Source organism: Crinia signifera, chromosome 11 (genome assembly GCF_055691185.1).
Source record: "Crinia signifera chromosome 11, ASM5569118v1, whole genome shotgun sequence".
Taxonomy (NCBI): domain Eukaryota; kingdom Metazoa; phylum Chordata; class Amphibia; order Anura; family Myobatrachidae; genus Crinia; species Crinia signifera.
The window spans coordinates 126,621,777-126,648,503 of NC_139227.1; the positions used below are offsets into that span (position 1 = coordinate 126,621,777).

Sequence of the window (26,727 nt, forward strand, 5' to 3'; positions counted from 1 at the left end):
GTTACTAGAGATTAGTGAGAGGAAGCCGAAGCTAAAGAAAGAGAGAGAGAGAAAAAATAAAAAATAAACAAATAAATTTCAGCAAGACAGTCCCGTTTTTTTTTTGGCACAGTTCCCTTCGTGTGAGGCAGCCATGGGGGAAGCAGAGCAGTGGTGGATGAATGCTACCCACATGTGTGTTGCTGGGAGATGCCATCTTACCCCCATATCATACATTAGGGCCACTTAATTCTGAATGTGACTCAGCAACCATCCACTACAATGTGTCAGTGCTCCATCACCCCCCAAGATTCAGCCTCTCTTCACTGCAATCAGAGGAATACCTGGCCAACGCAGCCAGCTAAATGGTTTCAGGAAACCACAATGGACCCCCACTCAGTGGGCAGGAAATTCTGCCTGGGGACCCTGGTTGCCCATTTCTGAAGCTTGGATTCAGGTGGTGGCAGGCTTAGTTTTATAGTTATATATATTCAATTAGTCGAAAGTGCAGTCTTGTCGGAAACCAGGTGGATTGGCGGAACAGCCGCGGATCCACCTGCTTTTGACAGATATGCATCCAAATCAGACAGGACTTGTCGGACTGAGTCAGGGAAGATCTGTTGAGGAGGGAGTGGGAGGACGGCGATGGGTGCTGTCCCGCCTTCTCTCACCCGTTCCCGGCCAGGCAAGCAGAAGCAGCAGCGGCTAAATCAGACACTGATTTAATAGGTAGTGTCATAATGTGAGGTCTCCGTGAGGAGACCTGCAAAACATGCACTGTTGGTAGCTCTCGAGGACTAGGGTTTGCTACCCCAGCTCTAGAGGATAGTAGACAGGATCTGATTGATTGCCCATAGCAACATCACATGTGAAGTAGAATACACATCTTAGTAAATTTCCCCCATAGTCTTTTAATAGATTTCTGAGAGTAGTTTAGGAGGGAATTGGTTGCCATCACTCAAGTCGTGTCGGCACCATATCGTGACTGCAGGTGGGGCAGAGTGAACTCAGCCCACTGTCCATGAGGGGGATGGGGTGGGGTGGGGGTCAATGTTAAATGTGTACATGCACTTAATGACAGCTACTGTGCTGTCCCTGGTTAATGGGAGGGGCCAGTTGAAATCAGCCAATGTCAATAAGGAGGCATACACCACAGCAAGCAGTTCTAGGGCCAATGGTAGGACCTGGTGGTGGCAGCAAGACACACAACTACTGCACAGTGGGTGGAGTCAGTAGCAGGCAGTTACTGAAGGTAAGAATTAAACTAATAACCGGACCTTCAAACTTGGCTGCTTCTCACCCATAATGTAAATTGTTTAATACAGTGGTTCTCAGCCTCGGTCCTCAGGACGCACCAAACAGTGCACGTTTTCCAGGTCTCCACCCAGATCACAGGTGAAATGATTAGCTCCACCTGTAATCTTTTAAAATGTGTCAGTGAATAATGAGTACACCTGCCTGGTGACCAGGAAAACGTGCACTGGTTTAACCCCTTCAGTGGTGTTTTTTTAGGGAGCGCTCCCCACTGGGCGAGTTTTTCTGGGGAGCGCTCCCTAAAAAAAAAACCAAACAAACAAAAAAAAACCACCACTGCAACCTCCGGGTCCGGGGAGCACCACTGAACTGTGAATCAGCCGCTGCCCGGCCCTGCCCCCGGCAACAAGGTCACACCGCACACAGCCTGCGGAGGGGAGGCAGGGCCGGGGCAGCCGCCAAAGCTGAGTGCGGCGCTGATCTCAGCGACGCTGGCCGGCGGGAGCGCAGATGCCATTCCTGAGAATTTTCCGGGTTTGCCAGTCCGTGCACTGGAGCAAAACCCAGAACATTCTCGGGAATGCCACTGAAGGGGTGAATGCAAAACACCCAGAACAGTTTTCCTTTCCCTGATCTAGGTTCCCGGGTTTTCAGGCAACGAGTGACCACATAGACTGCTTTGCACTTGGGAGCAATGTATAAGAAAAAGAAAGAAAAGAACTTCGGTGGAATCTGGTAAACATTTTTTAATAAAACTATTAGCAATAACATAAAACTAATTACTTAGCGTTTTTATTGATGTATTAGTCGCAAGAATACAATTGTTTTGAAAAAAAAAGAAAAAAAAGAAGAGGGTTCAGCATTACCCAACTTAAACAAAATGTGCTCCCTACCCATTTTTTAGGGGGATCCTCATTTATTGATACCCCCAAAATGGTCACAATACTTCACATCAGAGAAAACGCAGATAAATGATTAACTAAAAAATAAATGAAAATGGGAACCAACAAAAATTTAGTTGACAGAATTAATTTCTGTTAAAAAAAAAAAAAAAATATCCATATAAAATACAGGACAGCATCATCCAGTGATTATGTAGTTAAACCCACACCATTGTCTATTTCTATTTCAGAAAATTCTATCAACATTGTCACGCCAGGACGTCTACCACACATGGGACATAAGAGATCACACTGTTACTATGGTGGTGTGCCCTGGACCAGAACTTCTGGAAATGTAACCTATAAATAAACGAGGAACAAGGGACATAACGCTGGAGCGACATCTGTGATGTCATCAGTTCTTAGTAAACGCTGGCTGAACGGAGCACTGTAGGTGAATGGTGCACTGTAAGTGTTAATTAAACGCAACCAAAGTTCAAACCAATTCTATTTAGCAAAACATCATGTCCTATGAAGTGTGATAGAAAAATGCAGAACGAAAAACGGGTTGTTTTTTTTCGGTTCTTGTGTAGTTTCCGGGTTGTACGCTCGCCAAACTATCTAAAATAAAGTAACTTAACTCCATGCCAACGTGGATAGTTCATACCCGCACTATCCACGTTGGCATGGAGTTGATCTTAGATAGCGTGGCGAGCCACCGAGCCCGCATCGTGGGCGAGCCCCGCAAGAGGACTCAGACGCACGGCGCCGTGAAACTACACAAGTACCTTTTTTTCCCCCCACATTTTCTTTTATCCGTCAGTCCACATTGGCACCACGCGTTTTAGGCACAATTAGCTTGAAAGGGAAATTCTTCAGAGTAGAAAATGTCCAGAGGTTTAATATCTCCTCATCTGAAGATTCCCAAATACCAATGACTTTAGTTGTAGTGTACAGAAAAATGAAACAAATGCATGAGACTCCTCACAGACACCTCTTTTCTTTATACACATTTATGCTAATTACAGGCTGCCATATATAAAGAGGTGATATAAAATATGTGAAGCCATTTGGAATCACGGCATAGAAATGGGCCATGTATATAAACATCAAAAACTGTCCGCTTCCCAATTGCTGTGAGGCAAAGAGCAACCCACACCCCCCAACACAGCCCCACCCCACCTCCCCTCCTACAGCCAGAACATCCAGCAGGCAGCGTGAGAACTCCTCTGGTCTTTGGAGTCTGCCGGTAAGGGCCGGACCTCTCATGTGTAGCGGGGACAGCGTCCAGCAGGATTGGGCATGTCCAGGACCCTCCTTCTCTCTTCATAGTCGTCAGTGTCAGTAGAGTCGTCATCATGCAGAAAGCAATCATTGCAGCTCTCTTCCTGCACAGATAGAACAATGGTGATGACTAAGTTAGGTGGGACCTTATTACCTGCTGTTACTGATGGCAGAGAAGAACCACTTGGACCATCTAGACTGCCCATGTACACGCACACAGTTAAGGGCCCCATACACTATGCGATTTTGGGCCGATTCCATGCGATCTCGGCACTTGGGCCAATAAATCGCGTGAAATCGGCCCAAAATTGCATGTGTGTGACATTGGATCCGATGCGCGGTCCCCTGCGCATCGGACCGGAAAGGGAGGAGGTCGGACGTGCAGCATGTACGATGACGTCCAACCTTCTGCAGTGGGCGGGCAGCAGTGGCTCTCAAATATGTGGCTGGCGGGGGTTGGGGAAGCAGTCCAGCCGCGGCGGTGATCAGAACAGTGGGGCGGGCGGTGGAGATCATCAGTATGCTGTGCAACGGGCGGGCAGCAGCACGATTACAACTTTCAAATGTGTCAAATAACTGTCCGGCTTCTGATTGGCTGAGATAGAGCACTCTCAGCCAATCAGCGGCCTCACTCCCAGCAGCCGCTGATTGGCTGAGAGTGCTCTATCTCAGCCAATCAAAATCCGGACAGTCATTTCACACATTATTTAAAATTGTAATAGCCACTGCTGCGGCACTGCATACTGATGATCACCGCCAACCGCCCCACTGTTCTGATCGCGGCCACACTGCTTCCTCACCGGCACCCCCTGCACCCACCGGCCACTCATTTGAGAGCCGCCGCTGCCCGCTCTCAGCTGCTGTCTGCCCCACTGCTCCTCACCGCTCTGCAGCTCCCCGTTTTTTTGTACATGTGATAAATGGCATGCGATTTATCACATGTAAAAAATGGCACATCAAGTGCCAAATTGTATGTGAGCCTCCAGGGGAGCTGCCGGGCGGCTTGCAGGAGAATTGGGTCCGACTTGTCTTCAGGACAAGTTGGCCTAATGTACTGTATGGGGGCCTTTGCATGCAATTTTTGTCTGGAGCCAATCTACCAGTAGATTTTGGATTGTGGGAGGAATATGCAAGCATAGGGAGAATATCCAAACTGCATAGTTAGCACCATGGTAGGAATAAAACTCTAGACCTCACTTCTGTGTGGCAGCAATGCGGACCACTGGATAAAAGTATATTCAGCAGCACAGTGCCACAATAAAGAGCACAAACATCAACACTTGCAAGTTATAAATTGGTAGCGGTAAAACGTACAGAAGGTATCCGGGAAGAGTACAATGTATATAGTAAAAGGTTGCACTGCGCATAGTGCTACAGGAAGTGATGCACTAACACTCAGAGGGATATTACAGGGAATATGAAATATCATTCCCTTTAGAAGTGATAAGAGCTGCCTGGTGACGCGACACCACCCGCGCCAGCTGCCTGGTGACGCGACACCACCCGCGCCAGCTGCCTGGCGACGCGACACCACCCGCCTGTTGATGTGGCGAGTGAACACAACGTATTAACAGTGACCTGCACTCGGTTTCCTTCACCATCATAAAGTGGGTTTACAAATCCTTCCTATTCTTCTGCAGCCTTATGGGTTTGATTCAGCACTTACTATTACACATCTAAGGATTGGACAGCAAAGACTAAAGTGCCATGTTCCTACCCTGCCCTCTGGCAAGTGCTTTGCATGACTAACAGAGTTGGGGGAGGGGGGGGAGACTAAGATTACACACAGCGTCATACTGCACCAATGTCAGAGAACAGGGATTCCAGAAACGCGTAAAGCCTATTATATACAGGCACACCAGCAGGCAATACATTTAACAACTTAAATATCATATCAGATGCTTAATTTCACATACAAGCTGCTGTGATTATACATTGTGCTTAATTATTTTATTAAAATACCTTCTTTCCATGCACAGTCACACCAGGACACAGCCAGGCACAATCACACGGCCGGGCACAGTCACACCAGGACACTGTCACACAGCCGGGAACAGTCACAACAGTACACAGCCACACATGGGCACAGCTGGGCTCAGCCACACATGGGCACAGTCACAACAGTACACAGCCGGGCACAGTCACACCAGGGCACCGCCAGACACAGTTGCACAAGGGAACAGTCACAACAGTACACAGCTTCACCAGGGCACAGCCACACCAGGGCACAGCCGGGTACAGTCACAACAGTACACAGCCACACCAGGGCACAGCCGGGAACAGTCACAACAGTACACAGCCACACATGGGCACAGCTGGGTTCAGCCACACCAGGACACAGTCACACAGCCGGGAACAGTCACAACAGTACACAGCCACACATGGGCACAGCTGGGTTCAGCCACACCAGGACACAGCTGGGCACAGTCGCAACAGTACACATCCGGGCACAGTCACACCAGGGCACCGCCAGACACAGTTGCACAAGGGAACAGTCACAACAGTACACAGCCACACCAGGGCACAGCCGGGAACAGTCACAACAGTACACAGCCACACCAGGGCACAGCCGGGAACAGTCACAACAGTACACAGCCACACCAGGACACAGTCACAACAGTACACAGCCAGATACAGTCACACCAGGGCACAGCCAGATACAGTCACACCAGGGCACACCCAGATACAGTCACACCAGGGCACACCCAGATACAGTCACACCAGGGCACAGCCAGATACAGTCACACCAGGGCACAGCCAGATACAGTCACACCAGGGCACAGCCAGATACAGTCACACCAGGGCACACCCAGATACAGTCACACCAGGGCACAGCCAGATACAGTCACACCAGGGCACAGCCAGATACAGTCACACCAGGGCACAGCCAGATACAGTCACACCAGGGCACAGTCACAACAGGACACAGCTTCACCAGAACCAGAGAACTGTCCCCACTAAAGAGAAACCAGCATCAGTCTGAAGCAATGGATGGGAAATAGATCACGTCACTTACTGTGGTAATGGTGGATACTTGAAACGTCGGACATTTCATATGAAAACGAGGGATGACGATATTGAAGACCTCACTTTTCTTGCCCAGCCGATGGAACGTATAATACCCCTCCATGTACCCAGATGTTGTGGAGAAGGTAGTGCAGCTCGTGTACTCATATGTTCGACCTGCTCGCAACTCGGGGTAATCTCCTATAAATATAGACAGCCCTGATTCGGAGTTACCATATCGGTCATACAGATCTCGGTGGTCACACTGATGCATGGTACTAGGGGTGTATCTGCACCATATAACCTGCAAGGGTAAAGGTCCATACACACTGGGCGATGATGCCCAGTGTGTATGGATAAGGATGACGGGGAAAATGACTGGTCTGAAAATCGCTCAGTGTGTATACATACTGAGCGTATTCCCCAGGGTGGACGACTTTCCATGGAAAGCCTTCTACCCTGACGCTCATCTGCTGGTACCGGTGATGATGTGGGAGTGCGCAGCATAGCTCACCACTGCCCCGTACACACTGGGTGGCTTTCAGCTGAAAAATCGCCCAGTGTGTACTTTAGGCGGTGGGTCGGAAGCTTAGGTACTCATGGGGAGGGTTAGGGTAAGGCTACCAGCATGGAAAGTTAGGGTCTTTGGACTGCGGGCATTCCCACCGCCAATAATGCATTCCAATGCACACATATCATATATAGCCCGTGCCCTTGTGCTGCTCAACCGTTACTGGGCAGAGTGGAACTTTTTCAAAACGATAAAAACCACCTGCAGTCCAAAGTAAAGAGCAGCATCCAACAGACAGACCAAGCGGTCATCCAGAATAAACCTGGTGACTTACCTACAACACCTGGACCTTGCACCTCCTCCACATTTCCTTTGGCGTTGGTTATTTTCCAATAGCGACTCTCCAGCTGGCACGCTTTCTCTGGCAAAGCATTTTTAGCCATCTCCATCCTGGCAAATATCAGTACAAATGAATTAATAACCAAAACAATGTTGTTCTAAAAAACCAAAAGAGATTTTATTTTTCTAAACACAAATTTTCCAACCTTAGAAGTAAAGGAATTTGTGCTCTGCAATGTGTAATAGATACCACATTACAGCCTCAGGCTGGCACTAACTAGTGATGCCCATAGACACAGCTGTACACAGGGATTGTTTAGCTTTTAAACATCCGGCAGACAATTGTGGACTTCCATTTGGAAGACGAAGCTCAAGCGCAGTAAAGACCTTGAGGCTGTCCTAAAGATGCTTAGAACCGCCCTATGGCAACAGCATAGAGATCACTAGAACCGCTCTGGGGCCACAGCATAGGGATCACTAAAACCACCCTGGGGCCACAGCATAGGGATCACTAGAACCGCACTGGGGCCATGGCATAGAGATCAATAAAACTGCCCTGGGGCAACGGCATAGAGATCAATAGAACCGCACAGGGGAGTTTTGTCTTTTTTGGTGCTGGTCCACTTGGTTCCAAGTGGACATAGAGTAGGAGGATAATAGTGTGCTGACTGTAGCGAGGCACCATGCCCGAAGCAAGGCAGCGCAGCGAGCCATGCAAGGGGACACTGTAGACATACACATGTGTCCACAGGCACCTTCCGGACACATTTGGCACCAAAAAAAAAAGGATGAAAAACTTGTGTCGACCTTGCTACTTTAGACATAAAACATAAAATAGTTCAGGCGGTTCAGAAAAAAGCACCACAGAACCGCCCAGGCGGTACAGCAGAGAGCACCACAGAACCGCCCAGGCGGTACAGCAGAGAGCACCACAGAACCGCCCAGGCGGTACAGCAGAGAGCACCACAGAACCGCCCAGGCGGTACAGAAGAGAGCACCACAGAACCGCTCAGGCGGTACAGCAGAGAGCACCACAGAACCGCTCAGGCGGTACAGCAGAGAGCACCACAGAACCGCCCAGGCGGTACAGCAGAGAACACCACAGAACCGCCCAGGCGGTACAGCAGAGAGCACCACAGAACCGCTCAGGCGGTACAGCAGAGAGCACCACAGAACCGCCCAGGCGGTACAGCAGAGAACACCACAGAACCGCCCAGGCGGTACAGCAGAGAACACCACAGAACCGCCCAGGCGGTACAGCAGAGAGCACCACAGAACCGCCCAGGCGGTACAGCAGAGAGCACCACAGAACCGCTCAGGCGGTACAGCAGAGAGCACCACAGAACCGCTCAGGCGGTACAGCAGAGAGCACCACAGAACCGCTCAGGCGGTACAGCAGAGAGCACCACAGAACCGCCCAGGCGGTACAGCAGAGAGCACCACAGAACCGCCCAGGCGGTACAGCAGAGAGCACCACAGAACCGCTCAGGCGGTACAGCAGAGAGCACCACAGAACCGCTCAGGCGGTACAGCAGAGAGCACCACAGAACCGCTCAGGCGATACAGCAGAGAGCACCACAGAACCGCTCAGGCGGTACAGCAGAGAGCACCACAGAACCGCTCAGGCGGTACAGCAGAGAGCACCACAGAACCGCTCAGGCGATACAGCAGGAGAGCACCACAGAAACACCCAAGTGGTACAGCAGAGAGCACCACAGAACCGCTCAGGCGGTACAGCAGAGAGCACCACAGAACCACCCAGGTGGTACAGCAGAGAGCACCATAGACTTCGTATATTCCCACTGTGTTTGCGTGGGTTTCCTCTGGCTACTCCAGTTTCCTCCCACAAACTAAAAATATGCTGGTAGGATAACTGGCCCCCAGCAAAAAGAACGTGTGTGTGTACAAGTGGTAGGAAATATAGATTGTAAGCTTAACTAAGGCAGGGACTGATGTGAATGGCCAAACATAAGGGGCTGTGGAATATGTGTGCCCTAAATAAAGAATTTGTCATACTCACTTGATTCTGTATGTGAAGAAGTAATGCGGCGGGTGGATGGAGCTGAGCTCGGGAAGGAAGGAGGTGGAGACGGACACAGTGATGTCATCAGTAGTCGCCACGCAGTTTTTGTCATGTTCATACCTAATGAAGAAGCAGAGTGTCAGGTTCCATATATTTATTTGTCTTCCCTCCTAGTATCAGGCAGAGCCATCACCTGCAGCCAGTGGCCTCTGTTTAGCCTTTACAGTCAAATAATGAAACAAGAACACCCACATCTATGGTGCTCAATAACAAATCTATAAGCAGCAAACAATTCACCCAACAGCACAGAGGTTTGGGTTTTGACTGGACCCCGCCAATGCACATTATACTGCAAGCATTGTGCCACTGACTTACTGGAAAGCCAGGCCCCTTACAGCAGATGCTCTACCATTCCATCATCTATTCCAGCCTACAGCCGCGCCCACATTCTCTGGTTTTCCCCTGTGCTTTGCAGCAGAGAGAGTATACAGCTGGTGTCAGATGCAGCACCTAACGCTGAGGCCACGTGAAACCATAGGGGGTCCTATCTACAATGTGCCAAAATACAAAGACCTCCTAGACACGGGATGTGAATGCTGAAACGCATTCTATTCCATGTCATCTGCGGTGCGTGTTTTCTGCATGTTGCTAAATATATGTTCACAGTATTGCACCTAAGCAACACACTTGTAAAAGCCTCAATGAATGATGGAGTTTTACCTCAACCAGGGCCACCGAGAGGTCCCTACATCAGCAGTACACACCTCTACAGCATGTGCTTACAGCAGGCTCAGCATGAGCGTCTCACTGACAGTGTGAGAGGTCATGCTGAGCCTGCTGTCAGCACAGCACATGCTGTAGGTATGTGCTGCTGCTGAGGGGACAACGACAATAACAACCCCCCTCAACTTTAGAGTGTTTTTTCACCCCCCCCCCCCTGTAAACATTTTGGGGGTGTGGCCTAATCACGGGAGGTGGCCATGCCTCCTGCAATTAGGCCACAACCCAAACATACCTTTCGGCTGCCCTGACTTCAAAGTGAGATCTATATTGCAGTGTAAAAATAAAGCAGTCAGTATTTTCCCTGCACAGAAACAAAATAACGCACCCAAATCTAACTCTGCACATGTTACATCTGCCCCCCTGCAGTGCACATGGTTTTGACCAATTCAGAAGGAATTTGCCTTTGATAGTGAACTAGGATAAGGGCCTATGGGCAAATAAGCAATGTCTCTGTTTTTCCCAGTCATATGAATTGGATTGTGCACATTGGGCCCGCTTCCATATGGTTTTGGTGTATTTTGCATAGTCCTGTTTGTGACTTTATGCTTATGCTGGTATCAGCCCTTGCCTAAGTGTGCAAGCAATGGTGATGACCACGTTAATGTGAACTGAAGATATGGAAGACAGAGCTGCGGAAAGGCGGTGCAGTCAGGGAACGTGCGACAGCACAGAAGGAAGTCCCTATCCTGATTCACTGCTAATTCAGGTCATCGTAAAAAAAAAAAAAATCATCACATACTAACAGTTTGCACTTGTCCGCAGTGCACAGGAACCCAGACAGCGGGGTGAGCACAACAGAGGCTAGTTCAGTGTTCTTGTTATAGAAGTGTCAACGCAGGTGGGGTATAGAACGCCGACAGTCAGGATGGTGACAGCCATTAGTCAGACGTCGGAACCTCGACTTCCAGGACTCAGACGAAGAGACGAGCGCAACAAAGCCCCATTGCTGGCTCGCTACGCTCAACACCTATTCGATTCTCCCTCTATGGGGGTTGTGGACCCCCACGAGGGAGAAAAGCCCCTGCCAATAGGGATCCGCCTGTCATAGTTTTAACAGTTGGGATTCCGACATTGGTGCAATGAATGTCGGAATCCCGACTGTCGGGAGGTCATCTGGCACCCTTTCAGTGCACGGAGGCATAGGAGGCTGCACCTACCATGGTGGCGTATAATGGGTGTGGGTTGTTAGGTCTACACCAACTAGGTCGACAAGCATTGGGTCGACAGGCAGCACGGTCGACATGGGTCAAGGTAGACATGCGACTCAGCCGGAGTATACAGCACACATACCATCTATGCTATACTATCAGATGGCAGACTTCCAAAGGCCTACTGCAGGCATGTCCGAACTATGGCCCTCCAGCTGTTGTGAAACTACAAGTCCCATCATGCCTTGCCACAGTTTTGCTATTAGGGAATGCTAAAACTAGGACAAGGCATGCTGGGATGTGTAGTTTCACAACAGCTGGAGGGCCACAGTTTGGACATGCCTGGCCTACTGAATTCCCAACAGTGCAGTATATAATATAGTGTATAATATATTAGGATTAATGAGTTTACAATTAAAACAAAGAAAAGCAAATTACATACACATATACGCCAGGCTTGACCAATCTTTATATCTCCAACTGTTGTGGAACTACAAATCCCAGCATACTCTCTTACCAATTAGTTGTTTAGGCATGCTGGGACTTTGTACAACAGATAGAGAAGCACAGGTTGGCCGGCCTGCTCACTGTCCTACATGTAACGTATAGAAGTGATGTGTGGAGTCCACGCTACCTGAAGATCTGGTCCCGGATGATAGGATAGTCACCTGAGACAACATGCTCCACATAAGTGGTGAACCACTGGGAATAAGAGGTACCTGGTGGTGAGAGAACAGAGGAGAGCGAGTGTGACACGGATGGCAACCGCAGGGAACATATGATCCCTACCCCTCATAATCCACCCTACCTGTGATAAACATGTCCAGGGCAGCAGGGTTATGTGCCGTCTGGTCCTAAAACACAAAGCACAGCCAAAAATAGATCTAGGACACCAAGTCAAGAACATTTTACAGTCCCCAAACCAATATATAAATCACAAGTGTGGGAACAGAACAGATACACTAAAAGAAATCATTTTTACCCTTGGGTAAAGTGGGCGCCTGTAGAGTGGGGTGCTGGGCCTACAAGGGAATGTCAAATCCGAAACAAAAGTAGTATACAAGAAAGAAAAAGATATAGGTGGAGCGCTACAAATTTAAAAATGATCAAGTTAAAGATACATAGTATTTAAGGCTGAATAAAGACTCACGTCAATCCAGTTGAACCTTGGTGTATTAGCTGCCTCCCTTGCTATACGTAGTGCTGATATATTCAAGGACAGACCATGATTATTGTATTGGGGATAGAAATGCGCACTCTGTGGCTTCTGATGTGTGTGGTGATCATTTGTACCAAGGTATAAATGTACTGTGAGACTGATGGTAGTGAAACAAATTCTCTTTATTGTAACTGGTACAAGTTGGATAAAATATCAACAAAAGGTTGGGGTGGGGGTGATCACCCTGGGGGTGGGCGTCACTGGAACCAGTGGTGCACTGTGGATCTCACTGCTGTGTCTTCCACAGGCTCTGGTGTGTGTGGGGGTCCTGCTGGTGGGTGGTGGGGGTTTGGCTGTGGGGAACACTTGTGGGTGTGGGGAGGGGCGCTTGGACTGGGGGTTCACCGGCTAGAGTCTCAGTCCGTGCAGATGTACAAGTTCCTGGTGGTCACTTACCCGATACCCGGCAGTTGCTGCAGCGAAGGTGATCTCTGCCTGGCGTCCTCTTCAGTCTTCACCGGCGTCCGCACTTCCTGCGGTTCTGCCGGCAGCAGGTCCACACCGCTGCTACAGTCATTCCTTCCACTTCCGGGTTCGGCTGGCGTGCGTCACCCAGGGTGTCAGGGCGGCTGGAGCGGCGTGCGCTCGACTCCTCCTGGAGGAGACTTGTGTCATGCTGGGTGGGTGCAGGACTGGCGTCCTAAGGTCCTACGCGCCTTTCTCAAGGATTTGCATATCTGGATGTGCAGGCCTCCTTTTATGGCTGCCCTGTATTGGTCAGATGACATCATCGGGGGAGTGGTCTCTGTAGCAGTGCTACCGTATTATTTGTCTGATTGTGGATGATTTAGGGCATGTGTGATCGTCAGGCTCAGCTGTGTAATGAGTCTGATCGGATCTTCTATGGCACCTCATAGTAAATATACACTGTGGGTGTTGACACACTGGGGTGTCGACCATGTCCTGGTATAAGTATTTTTGGCTCTTTAAGTCAGGGGGGATGCTTGTAGCAGTATGGGGGTGGTTCCCTTCAGTACTGTTTGACATTTGGGGGGCTGTGTGGGATGATTGATCAAAAGCCTGGATTTAATTGTGTCATGTGCAATTTGCATAAAGGATTAGTTTACATGGGAGATGTATAGCTAGGGTAGGCTGACTGGTGTGGAGGATGGATGTGCATTGGCATAAGTTTGCCTGACCTGCGGTCAGGATGTTTCCAAGGTGGCTAAACTATTTTGCTGATGTTAAATTCTACATTGTGTCCTTTTGGTTGCATTGTCTGAAGCATGTATATCCATTTCAGCTCTTCTTTGTTTATATTTTTTTGTTGTAGTCCCCCCCTCTCCAATTGGGCTGAACGTGGGTGATTGCTGTAAATGACATGAGTGCCGGGTCGCTCCTGTGTGACTCTCTGAAATGTTTGGATAGGCTGTGTATTTCTAGTCCTATCCTGATGTTGCGTATGTGTTCATACATTCTGGTCTTTACTGGCCTGGTGGTTCTACCAACGTACTGTTTTCCACATGGGCATGATATGACATAGACTACCCCTTTAGTGTGACATGTGATTTCTTCTTTGATTTTGTAAGTGTGCCCAGTTGTGTGTGATGCTATTTCTGTGATTTTCTTCTTCCCTTTACTGTTTGTGGTCTTGCAGCCCACACATGTACCGCAGTAATGAAAGCCTGGTGTTTTAGTGGTTCCATCTAGTTTGGTCTGTATGATGCTGGATGGTGGTATGTGGATGCGTACCAGTTGGGTCCTAAGGTCAGGGGCCTTCCTGTATACTATTTGGGGTTTGTCTGTCAGGACTTCTGCTAGTGTGTCGTCTTGTAGTAGGATGTGCCAGTGCCTTTTAATAATTTTCTTCATCTGAGTGGCGGAGTCGTTGTATTGAGTGATGAAGAAAAGGGGATTTTTGTAAGAACTTACCGTTCGAACCCCTTTCTCGGAGTCCAGTCCGGTGACACAGCGATCCCTCCCTAACACTCAGTAAGTTGTAACGTTCATGGTTCTTACAAAATCCCCTTTTCTCTTTCGTCCAGTCCGGTGACACAGCTCACGATGGGACGTTCACGAGCCGGTCCTTTGGGAGGGTACGCTCAGACTGCCAGTTCTCATCACTGCCCGTCCAAATGAAGCGTCCTCCGACGCGAACTCATGAAACCTGTAGAATTTTGTAAAGGTGTGAACAGTGGACCAGGTGGCTGCCCTGCACAGCTGCTCCGCTGTGGCCCCATGTCTCACCACCCACGAAGAAGCAACTGACCTTGTAGTATGGGCATTTATGCGAGATGGCATTTACCTGCCTTACAGTAGGCAAACGCAATAGTTGATCTCAATCAGCGGGCTATAGTCTGCTTTGAAGCAGGCCACCCAATCTTATGTACATCAGACAAAACCAACAGCAAATTCGATTTGCGAACATCCTTTACTCTACTGATATAGATTCGCAATGCGCGAACCACATCCAACTTCTTTAAACTGTCCCTATTCCTCGTTCCCTCAGGCGCGGAAAAAAATGGGAGCACAATGTCCTGATTCAAATGAAATGAGGAAATCACTTTAGGTAAAAATTTTGGTACTGTCCTGAGTACAGCCCTGTCATCATGGAAAATCAAAAATGGTGACTTGCAGGACAAGGCACCCAATTCTGACACACGCCTAGCCGAAGCAATGGGCAATAAAAATGTAAGCTTCCAGGTAAGATACTTGAGATCAGCCGATCTCAGTGGCTCAAACGGAGGTTTCTGCAGCATGGACAGAACAAGAGACAAGTCCCACGGTGCAACCGGCTGCCTGTAAGGAGGCTTAATCCTTGCCACACCCTGCAAAAAAGTTTGTACCTCCGGCAACAGAGCCACCCTTTTTTGAAAGAAAATGGAAAGCGCCGAAATCTGAACTTTCAAAGACCAAACTTAACCCTGACGACAGGCCGTCCTGTAGGAACTCCAGTAGCCTCGCTACCTTAAACCTGGAGGTATGAACTCTCTGCCGTTCACACCACCTGATGTATATCCTACACACCCTGTGGTAATTAGCCGCAGACACCGGCTTTCGGTCCCTTAGCATGGTCTGTATAACCTCTTCTGAAAACCCCTTTTTTCTCAATAAGGAGGATTCATACGCCACGCCGTCAAATTTAGACGAGCTAGGTCCAGGTGCAGGAACGGTCCTTGGCTTAGCAAGTCCGGCTGAAGAGGAAGACGCCACGATTCCATCGATAATCTCAGTATGTCTGAGTACCATGACCTCCTGGGCCAATCTGGTGCCACCAGAATGGCCGGTACTCTCTGGTTCTTCAACACCCTCGAGATCATTGGAAACGGGGGAAAAATGTAGACCAGATTGAAAGACCAAGGAATTGTCATGGCATCCACTGCCCAAGCTGACGGATCCCTCGACCGAGAGCAAAACCTCGGCACTTGACAATTGGTCCTGGACGCCATAAGATCTATGTCTGGCAGTCCCCATCGGTCTACAATCTTCCGAAACACCTCCCGATGGAGTGACCACTCCCCTTCCAGCAGATCCGCCCTGCTGAGATAGTCCGCCTCCACATTCCGGATCCCCGGAATGAATACGGCTGACAGTGCTGGAACCTGTACTTCCGCCCAGGTGAAGATTCTCACAATCTCTGCCATCGCCATATTGCTTCGAGTTCCGCCCTGGTGGTTTAAGTATGCCACCGTAGTGGCATTGTCGGATTGAACTCGTACTGGCAAACCTTTCAGAAATTCCTCTGCTTGGCACAAGGCATTCTATACCGCTCTCAGTTCCAGTATGTTTATGGGAAGACTGGATTCCTCCTCGGACCAAAGGCCCTGTAATCTTAGGTGAAGCACAACCGCCCCCCAACCCCTGAGACTGGCATCCGTCGTGATGACCAACCAGTCCCAGGAGCAAAGGGACCGCCCCATCTGCAGAGTCTCTATATCCGTCCACCATTCCAGGGATATTCTTGCTTCCTGAGACAAGACCAGCCGTTCCTGTTTCATTGTCTTGGCATTGCCGGACCAGCATGCTAGGATGTTCCACTGGAAGGACCTTAAATGGAATCTGGCAAACTGCAGCATCTCGAAAGTCTCTACCATTTTGCCCAGCAGCCTTACTCCCTGCCACACCATCGGTGCAGGGGCCCGGAGAATTGTCAGCACCATCTGCCGAATCTCCACAGATTCGGGGTGTGGTAAGAACACCCTGTGGAGGTGTGTGTCCAGAATTACCCAGAGGAACTGCAGACTCTGAGTAGGTGTTAATTGGGACTTGAGAAGGTTTAGCACCCAACCCTGTTCTTGCAAGAACTGTGTCGCAACACTCAGCTGCTCCTGAAGTTTTCCCGCCAACTCCACCTTGAATAAAAGGTCGTCTAGATCAGGAATAATTACTATTCCCTTTAGACGGAGAGCTGCAGCCATGACCGCCATCACTTTCGTGAACACTCTCGGAGCTGTTGCCAAACCAAACGGCAGTGCCTGAAACTGCCAATGGTTTTCTCCATTGCAAACCTGAGGAGAGATTGGTGATCCTTGAAAATGGGCACATGGAGATATGCATCCTGAATATCGACCGATGTCAGAAACTACCCCGGCTCTATGCTCAGGAGCACAGAGCGCAGAGACTCCATGCGAAAATGATCTACCCACAAATTAAGATTTAAAGATTTTAAATTTAGAATAGGCCTGAAAGACCCGTCTGGCTTGGGGTCTAGGAACAGGATTGAATAAAACCCTTGTTTTCTCTCCTCCTGAGGTACCGGAATCACTACTCTCTTCTCTTGAGACAGTGCTGCCCCCAACAGAGCGGACCTCAGTGACGCGGTCCGCGGCAAGGGTGTAGGAAGAAATCTCTTGGGTGGCATGCCCCTGAGATTTATCAGGTAACCCTCGGAAATGATGGAAAGGACCCAAGGATCCACTATGGATTCCTTCCACCTGTCCCGAAAGTGCAGGAGGCGACCCCCCACTCTGAGCCCAGAACGGGGAGCCTCCGCCCCGTCATGCAGAGGACTTATCATCACTCTTTGCTGCATGCTTTTTTGTAAAGGCACCAAATCGGCCTTTGGGAGCCTTTCCTCTGCCGGCCTGAAATCTGCCACGGCCAGACTGTCCTCTGTTGGATGACCCACCCCGAAATGGCGGCCTGAAAACTCCAAACTTGGAGACTGAACCCTTGGAAGTAGTGGGGTGGAAAGTACTCTTGCCCCCAGTAGCCTGCTTAATGATGGCTTCCAGCTCCGAGCCGAACAATAACTCCCCCTTAAATGGCAAGTTCTCAAGGGACTTCTTGGACTCACTATCCGCTTCCCAAGCTTTGAGCCAAAGAGCCCTTCTAGCCGACACTGAGGTTACAGACACTCTGGGCGCCATTTTAGCTCCTTCCTCACCGGCCTCACAAACATACTCTGCGGCAGATCTCAATTTCTCTGCCAGAATAAAGGCCTCTGAATTTTGGTGGAGTAGCCCACCAAGCTCCTCCCCCCACTTGATCATAGCTTTTGTAACCCAAGCAGACGCGATAATAGGCCTCAAGGTATAACCCACGCCTTCAAAAATAGCCTTCAAGCAGCCTTCCACTTTCTTGTCCACTGGGTCTTTAAAAGGCAGCACCCCCCTGGACCGGCAAGGCAGTGGCTTTAGACAGTCTAGCAACTGATGCATCCACTAATGGGGCTTTTTCCCATAATTTGGTATGTTCCTCTGGCATAGGGTACATATTAGCATACTTTTTTGCCATCAACAATCTTTTATCAGGAGTCTTTCCTGCTTCATTTAAAAAGGGATGACATTCCCTCATCAGTGGGAAAACACACAGGGTCCCTGCGACTCTTTTTAAACACACAAGAGACAGGAGTCTTTTCCTCCTCTGTAAGATTCAAAGTCTGCTTAACAGCCACAATCAAAGCCTCAGCTTCATCACTCATGTCCCAACTCCAGTTCTCCTCACACACAGCATCATCATCCATCATCCAAATCCTGTGGGTGGTGTAGAAACAGGGTGCCTAAGCACACTCTCATCAGAGGATTTTGTAAACTGCTCCATCAGGGCAGTCATTTTATGAACCCCCTGAGCAGTATCCTGCATAGCCTGCAGCAAATTGGGGTCCCCCTGAGCCGGGGTAAGAGACCCCCCAGACACCTGAGACGATGTAAAGTGACCAGAAGACCCTATCAAGGAATTCTTCTGCCTATTCAAAGCCTCAGTAAGAGCATTCATAGACCTGCCCAGCGCCAAAGCTCAAGCAGGTTCAGCTACTGTATCTCCGTTCTGGGGGCACCTGACCCACAGGGAACAGCCTCACAGGACATAAATCCCCCTGATCTTCATGTTCACATGTAAATTTAGCCTCACACTTCTTGCAGTAAATAAACATGTCCAGCGCTCTCTCCTTCACAGCAGCAGAAGTAAACCCCTCAGCCATGTATTTAAACACAATGCAAAATGAACAGGCACCGCACAGAGCAATGTATCAGTGTACTTATCGGAGCTGGTAATCCGTTCAGCGATCAGCGAGGGAAGCACTTCTGTGAAGAGACTGGAGACTGTGTAAAAATCACCCTGTCAGCGCCACAGCACGGTGAAAATTGCACCAAACACAGAGCAGGAGGAGACCAAGTCTCTGCATCAGCGGGGAGACCAGCCCATCTGGTGCTTTCTCCCCCATCAGCCGCTCCCGCAGTTGTCTCTCTCACCTCCTTGTACCTCCCTCAATGGGACCACAATGGAGTCGTCCAGCAGCGCCGGACTCCTGTAAGGGACTTCACTTCCCTGGCGGGATTTCGGTCCCTAAACCCTTCAAGATGGCGGGCGCCATCGCGGGGGGTCCGTCCCCCAAGATCCCCTTCTGCAAGGAGCTGGTTAGGACACCCCCGGGGCCCAGGAAAGTCTCTTACCTAGAGAGACTAAGCGCCGTGCTGAGGGAATAAAAAGGTGTCCCTCTGCACACAGAGAGCTGACAGGACGCGCTTCTGTCAGCCTCTGCTGCGCTCTCAGTGTGTATGCACTTCTGTGAGAAGCGACACACTGGCAAACCTGCTCTAAGCTAGTGCATTAATAAAATAATAAAAACCTAACTATTCTGAAAAATCCAAAGTAAAAACGCTGCTGCAGTGCAGCTGCAAAGCATAGCACCCACTCCTGTGGGCACCTAAAACTAACTGAAGCATTATGGGATGCAGTAGGGAGGAGCCTGCTCCCAAAGAATTAGAAGCATAGGTGCCTGGCTCCTGGAGGACCCTCCTACATCCCATCGTGAGCTGTATCACCGGACTGGACGAAAGAGAAAGGGCCCTTGTCTGTTTTTTGTGGTGGTGTTTGGTGTTTTGTTGATTAGAAGTGTGTTTCTATCGGTTGATCGTAGTTTTTCATATGCCTCATCTATTGTTTTAGTGTTATAGTTTATTCTTTCAGTTTTTGTTTGAGTTTTTTGCCTTGGTTGCGACCCGGCACTCATGTCATTTACAGCAATCACCCACGTTCAGCCCAATTGGAGAGGGGGGGACTACAACAAAAAAATAAACAAGGAAGAGCTGAAATGGATATACATGCTTCAGACAATGCAACCAATAGGACACAATGCAGAATTTAACATCAGCGAAATAGTTTAGCCACCTTGGAAACATCCTGACCGCAGGACAGGCAAAATTTATGCCAATGCACATCCATCCTCCACACCAGTCAGCCTACCCTAGCTATACATCTCCCATGTAAACCAATCCTTTATGCAAATCGCACATGACACAATAAAATCCAGGCTTTTGATCAATCATCCCACACAGCCCCCCAAATGTCAAACAGTACTGAAGGGAACCACCCCCATACTGCTACAAGCATCCCCCCTGACTTAAAGAGCCAAAAATACTTATACCAGGAACATGGTCGACACCCCAGTGTGTCAACACCCACAGTGTACATTTACTATGAGGTGCCATAGAAGATCCGATCAGACTCATTACACAGCTGAGCCTGACGATCACACATGCCCTAAATCATCCACAATCAGACAAATAATACGGCAGCACTGCTACAGAGACCACTCCCCCGATGACATCATCTGACCAATACAGGGCAGCCATAAAAGGAGGCCTGCACATCAAGATATGCAAATCCTTGAGAAAGGCACGTAGTGCCGAAACGCGTAGGTCCGCAGGACGCCAGTCCTGCACCCACCCAGCATGACACAAGTCTCCTCCAGGAGGAGTCGAGCGCATGCCGCTCCAGCCACCCTGACACCCTGGGTGACGCACGCCAGCTGAACCCGGAAGTGGAAGGAACTCTATCAGAGCTGGGGCAGGATGATCATGATGTGCTGAAAAGACCATCTGATACGCTTCTTTCAAGCCAAAAGAGAATCCACAACAGATGGGGACTCATATTTAGCGCTATTTTCTTGTGGAGGGCATCTTTACCCTTATTTTAAAAGGTATTTATTGTGCCTGCCGATGCCACTTCCCAAGGAAGAGAGTTCCATAGTTTGTCTGCCCTGACCGTAAAAAAAAAAGGTTTACTTCTAAGGGAACCAAGTCTTCTTTCCACTAATCTAAACTCATGTCCTTGAGTCCTTCCTTACAGTAAAAAGGGTGTCTGACAGTTCCTTATATTGGCTCCTGATATATTTGTACATGTTAAGCATGTCCCTCCTTAAACGTCTCTTCTCTAGTGTAAACAATCCTAAATGGTTCCATCTATCTTCATAGCTCAAATTCTCCATTCCCTTTACTAGCTTTGTTGCTCTTCTTTGGACTTTTTCCAGTATTATGATGTCCTTTTTATAGTGAGGGTCCCAGAATTGAACTCCATATTCCAGATGTGGTCTAACCAATGCTTTGTACAGTGGCATAATTACATTTGAGTTCCTAGTCTCCATACCCTGTTTTATACATGCTAGTATCCTGTTGGCCTTATTTATTGCTATGTGGCATTAATCACTACACCCCAATTTTATATCTATTTGGACTCCTAGGTCCTTTTCAAGTTCTGAATTACCCAGAACAGCAACAAGTCTCCCCGCTTGTTGCTGTTCCATAATAGACACCCACCAGTTCCAGTTTATTTAAGCCATGGACCTACCATTGGGGGAATACCAACCATCAAGGAACAAGCACCGTAGGAACAAGCGGGACTTCATCTAAGTATACAATATATATCTTTCCCATAGTCCTCCATTAGCCGACTTCTTTCTAGCGTTAGATCAATCAACTGAATTTTTTATGTTACTAATATTATTTTATATGCATCATCCCAATTTTATTGAATGAATTAATGCTTATTGTGTATAATAAATTCTTCATACTAATGGAATACCCAATAGATCATTTTTTAATTTGTAGCGCTCCACCTATATCTTTTTCTTTCTAGAATGGACATTTTGGACATTTTGGATATTTTCTCTAGAGTGAGTTTAATACCAGAAAACAATGACAGGTAAATAAAGAGAAGTATTTGGAAAATGGATAATAAATACATCATTTATGGTCCTATATTCTTCCATCCCTCAACATAATTATTCTAAACAATTCACAAATACACAAACATGCTAATTGTGCTACCTTAAGTAACTTATTATTTAACTAGAGGTCAAACTTTTTTGTGTTTGACCCTGAAGCCTTTGTTAAGCTGGACTTAAAGAGGTTTTGTGTGGCACCAAGATAACTATTTAAAGTTTTATTTATAAAGCCAAAAGGCAGTCTACCATTTCTAGATGCGACTGATCTCCTTTTCACAGGCTCACTATACTCACACACACACACACACACACACACACACAATCCGTGTTCGGGTAGATCTGCTTAGCGTTGTAAAGCAGCCCATACACGCTGCTACGAGGGCGTGCTTTCCGTGCTGTACTAGCACGGATCACATTGCATTGCATTGCCTGTGCACACGTTGTGCATGCAATGCGATGCAATGTGATGAAACCGAAGTACAAAAAGTATGTGCAAGCACATACTTTTTGTACTGTGCGATGAGGTGCCGTGGGAGCGCCCACCTCAATGCATACATTGGAACAGCACGCATAGCAGCGTGTATGGGCAGCTTAACACTGGTAGAGAGTTAGAATGAGCAGCAACCTCAGATCAGATGGGCAAGCCTTACCGGACACTGATAGAATATGTCATTCCGATGCCTTCCCTCGGCATCTGCCAACGCCAAATACTGGCTGAGCCCCGTGTGGATGCAGAAGGTGATTGGCAGGCATTGTTTGAGACCCATCCTTCGCTTGAACCCACCCGCTGCTGTGTCTATGTCTAGTAAGTCCTCGGATCGGTAATGGTTTGACAAAGCCATGCTGCCCATCAACCTGGAAGACCAACATTGGAGCAGCAGATAAGCCAGAGGCCCACAAAGCAAAATACTAGAACAGACAGCCCTTCAGTAAGAAATAGCTTCCGCCACCACTCACCCGGGCACCACCAGCTTCTGCCCATTGTGGATCCGCAAGGAACAGCGATAGTCATCTGGAATTTTGCAACCTATTCTTTGCTCAATGTCATTAAGTTCTTCTTCCCGCACTCCAGCTGTGGAAAGAATACAAGAGAATGGAAGATACTAAGGGTGAGATTTAATAGGATGAGAAAGTCAGATAGTGAGAGATTTGGTAAGAAATCTCCAGTTTTTTAAAGCGGCAATTATTTACACTGCAAAACCAGTTTGATTTTGCAGTGTAAATAATTGCCGCTTTAAAAAACTGGAGATTTCTTACCAAATCTCTCACTATCTGAATTTCTCATCCTATTAAATCTCACCCTAAGTAACTAACTCATCACACACTAGGTCCCACAGTACACAAGGTGCTAAGGGACCCTAACTGGCCGATTACAAGCACAACGCTGGATAATACAAAAGCCACAGGGGATTCTAATACTTGTAAATACTGTAGTGGAGGAAGATCATGTCCCAATCACAGAAGACTCACAAACACAGAAGGCTGATAATAAAGGCCTGGATGGTATCAGTAGCTTAAGGTTATAGAGCCAATTGCCTCCTCCTGTCACCATGACATTAAATATAAGCTAATAATACGGTAATACACACACGGCTCCTCTTCTTGTGCCGATCACAACGACACTTTCCCCATCATGTTGCTGCAGACCAGATACAGAATACATTTTATTTTCAGGGACACAGAGCTGGCAGAAATACCTTTGAGGGAGCTGATCATCCTTGGGCAATGTTCACCCAGATACTCCTTCAGGGCATCCCAGGCCGCTTTCAGCTTGGCATAGTGATGTATATACCGCCCCATATCCAGGTAATATTCCATGAATGTTGCTTTCCAGCTGCGGCTCTTCTGCACCCTCTTATTTCTAAACAGAGCATGGTCACACTTAGCGTGTAGGCACTTAAGGCATTAAGCACACTACATAGCACAGAATAGGTCAATGTAATCAAAGCTAGCGACTATTCATGGGCCTGACTCAATAGTGACAATTGTGAGAGCCCGCGGGGCGGGGTAGACAGAGCAAAGGGGGGAAGGTAGACAGAGCAAAGGGGGGGGGAGGGAGGGGGGTAGAAAGCGGGGTGGTAGAAAGAACAAGGGGGGAGGGAGGGGGGTCTGGCAAGGCGGATAGAGAGAGAGTACAAGAAAAAAAAAAAAAAAAGGTACTTGTGTATTATCACGGCGCCCATGCCCGCGGATCGCATCATATGCAAACAATCTGCAAATATCGCATGCGATTTAGCACACCACCACTAGCCACATCAGCCCGAAGCGTGGCGAGCGCAAGCGGTACGCATCCTCCCAACCTGTCCATACCCCCACTATCCATGTCGGCGTGCAGTTGATTCATCAAGTGTGGGGATCGCAGCGAGCCATCAAGCCTGAAGCGTGGCGAGCCATGCGAGGGGATGCATAAAACGAGCCCGAAGCTTAGCGAGCCATGCGAGGGATGCAGAATAAATGTCAAGTAACCCATATGTCCGCTCACCATGCTTCGGGCTCGTTTTCAACGTCCGCTCACCCATGTCCGCTCGCTGCGCTCGCCACACTTTATAGAATCAACTCTACGCCAACGTGGATAGCGATGTGAACTTTGAGGCGATTTTTATACTTAGCTGCTGGTGACGGACGGAGGCTAAAGGACCGGGACCATATGCCAGGAGCTCAGTGTCAACACCACTGATAAATAGTGTTGCATGCGCTTGAAGGAACGGATTAACTTCCAGTTCCCAACAAACTTGGTAATTATCTACCCGTGTCCCACTTGGATAAAAGGATCCGTGACTGCACACAGCACTTTATATTTTTATTATAGTCTGTTTTTATATGATGAAATTGTTTTTATGTATGTATCATTGAATTGTCCATTAAAGGGGGAGGGAAACTTGAAATAACTTGCTTCACTATTGCATTCTTATTCCCTCTTTTTCATGTGATTGATGCATGGGAGAGAAGCCCCATTACATCTCTATGTGGAGCGCCTAAGAGGTCACGTTTTTATATTTGTTGTGTGGTGGATAGTGAGGGTATGAACAGGTCAGGAGGACACGGGGCACGCTACGCTCGCCATGCTTCGGGCTGATGTGGCTAGTGGTGGTGTGCTGAATCACATCGTATGCAAAATCGATATGGCTTGCGATCCGCGGTCATGGGCACCGTGATAATACACAAATAATACCACCCCCCCCACCAAAAAAAAAAAACACACCAAAGGTTACACTATTCATTGATCATTTGTGGGTTAACTTGAGAAACAAATATATAAATGAGAGGGGATGAATGAAAGTGGTGTCCCAGTTATATTTTGGCTACTTACAAATAGCTGACCCCTATTTTACATGTAATCATTGTTCTTAGAACGCCCCTTTATACATGTGGCAAACAAAGAGAAGCACATCTGGTCACTCACTCCGACACCAGCCAATACTTCCGGCACGGCCGCTTCCACAGGGGGTCATGGCTGCTGAGTAGATGAAGCCTTCGGTTCACAAGGCTACAGCTGAAACACAATAGGTAGAATGCATAAATGAGAACCAGAAGAACCATGTTACCCGTGGTCAATGCTACAAGGACCAGAAGATCCATGTTACCCGTGGTCAATGCTACAAGGACCAGAAGAACCATGTTACCCGTGGTCAATGCTACAAGGACCAGAAGATCCATGTTACCCGTGGTCAATGCTACAAGGACCAGAAGAACCAGGTTACCCGTGGTCAATGCTACAAGGACCAGAAGAACCATGTTACCCGTGGTCAATGCTACAAGGACCAGAAGAACCATGTTATCCGTGGTCAATGCTACAAGGACCAGAAGAACCATGTTACCCGTGGTCAAGGCTACTCCGAATCCCCACAGTGATAGCAACCATCCCATTCATCTTGTGATGATAATAATGAATGTTGGGAATGTGGGCATTGACGACCATCATTCATGCTTTCTAACATGAGGTTAACATGTGTTACTGAAGGCGATTTGTAACCAGAGATTTGGAGAACTACTGAAGTCGTTAGAACAGGTGCACTAAGCTTGTTTCTGTCTCTTGTCATTAACAAAGGAATATAACTTCCCTAGTATGGAAATGGATCTGATCTGTCTCTTGTCCAGTTCATGAACATATAGCGGAGAGAAAAGAGACATACAGATCCTCGTGTAATACTATATCTATCAAGGATTATACTTCCGATAATACCTTTTCTTCGGCATACTTCATGGCAGCCATTACATTGGGTTCATCCCTCTCTCTCTCTCTCTCTGTTAGACAGGTAGTTTTTTTCCCCTAGGATCTGACTCCTCCTCTTCCTTATCCTATATAACTGAGCACCTCCCCTCTGACCATAGTCTTTTGAATGTCTCCGCCCCGATCCTAGGGAAAAAACAGAAACAGGGAGGGCTAAAAAAATATAGGCTGCCATGAAGTATTCCGAAGAAAAGGTATTATCGTAAGTATAATCCTTGCTTTCTCCTTCATACTTCATGGCAGCCATTACATTGGGATGTACCAAAGCAGTAGGGAGGGTTATACAATACCTCAAGCCAACGCTTGCCTCAGGACTTTACCTCCAAACCGCACTTCCGCCACATCCAGGGCATAATGCTTAGAAAACGTGTGTAGAGAGGACCAAGTAGCTGCTTGACATATCTCTCTGGCTGACACATTCGCCTCTCTCGCCCATGAGACCGACATTGCCCTTGTTGAATGTGCTTTAATACCCTCAGGGACTGGACGTCCTACTTTTCTGTAGCAAAATGAAACAACATCTTTAAGCCATCTTGAAATTGTTTGTTTCGCCGGAACGAATCCTTTCTTCGCACCTTGCGGAATCACAAACAAATTTTCTGACTGTCTGAAAGCTGCAGACCTGTCCAAATAAATTTTTATGGCTCTGACCACGTCCAACGTGTGTAAATGTTCTTCTCTTTT

The 26,727-nt window shown here is 48.1% G+C and overlaps 2 protein-coding genes across 3 annotated transcripts in view; both read right to left on the reverse strand.

Moving 5' to 3' along the window:
• Positions 1-1,964: 1,964 nt before the first annotated feature.
• Positions 1,965-26,727, reverse strand: part of FBXO3 (F-box protein 3) — a 34,937-nt gene continuing 10,174 nt past the window's right edge. The window contains exons 2-11 of one of the 2 annotated variants that reach the window (XM_083164739.1): positions 25,216-25,305; positions 23,510-23,673; positions 22,770-22,884; positions 22,463-22,667; positions 12,017-12,062; positions 11,843-11,927; positions 9,275-9,397; positions 7,250-7,365; positions 6,415-6,605; positions 1,965-3,502 (exon numbers count right to left, since the gene is read on the reverse strand). In XM_083164739.1, the coding sequence (XP_083020865.1) occupies positions 3,380-3,502; positions 6,415-6,605; positions 7,250-7,365; positions 9,275-9,397; positions 11,843-11,927; positions 12,017-12,062; positions 22,463-22,667; positions 22,770-22,884; positions 23,510-23,673; positions 25,216-25,305 (1,258 nt within the window). In that variant the 3' untranslated portion in view covers positions 1,965-3,379. Of the gene's footprint in view, positions 3,503-6,414; positions 6,624-7,249; positions 7,366-9,274; positions 9,398-11,842; positions 11,928-12,016; positions 12,063-22,462; positions 22,668-22,769; positions 22,885-23,509; positions 23,674-25,215; positions 25,306-26,727 lie in introns of both variants that reach the window. The other variant, XM_083164738.1, reaches the window with a different exon arrangement.
• On the reverse strand, positions 13,359-19,891 carry LOC146045709 (uncharacterized). The gene is made up of 2 exons (XM_083164737.1): positions 16,876-19,891; positions 13,359-16,842 (listed from the first exon to the last, which is right to left on the reverse strand). Exon 2 carries the CDS (start codon positions 16,388-16,390, stop codon positions 15,179-15,181), a length of 1,212 nt encoding a protein of 403 aa, XP_083020863.1. The 5' UTR covers positions 16,391-16,842; positions 16,876-19,891; the 3' UTR covers positions 13,359-15,178.

What these genes read in the sequence shown, in the direction of transcription:
- LOC146045709 (XM_083164737.1), bottom strand. Translation starts at nt 16,390, where the DNA reads ATGCTGGTCCGGCAATGCCAAGACAATGAAACAGGAACGGCTGGTCTT.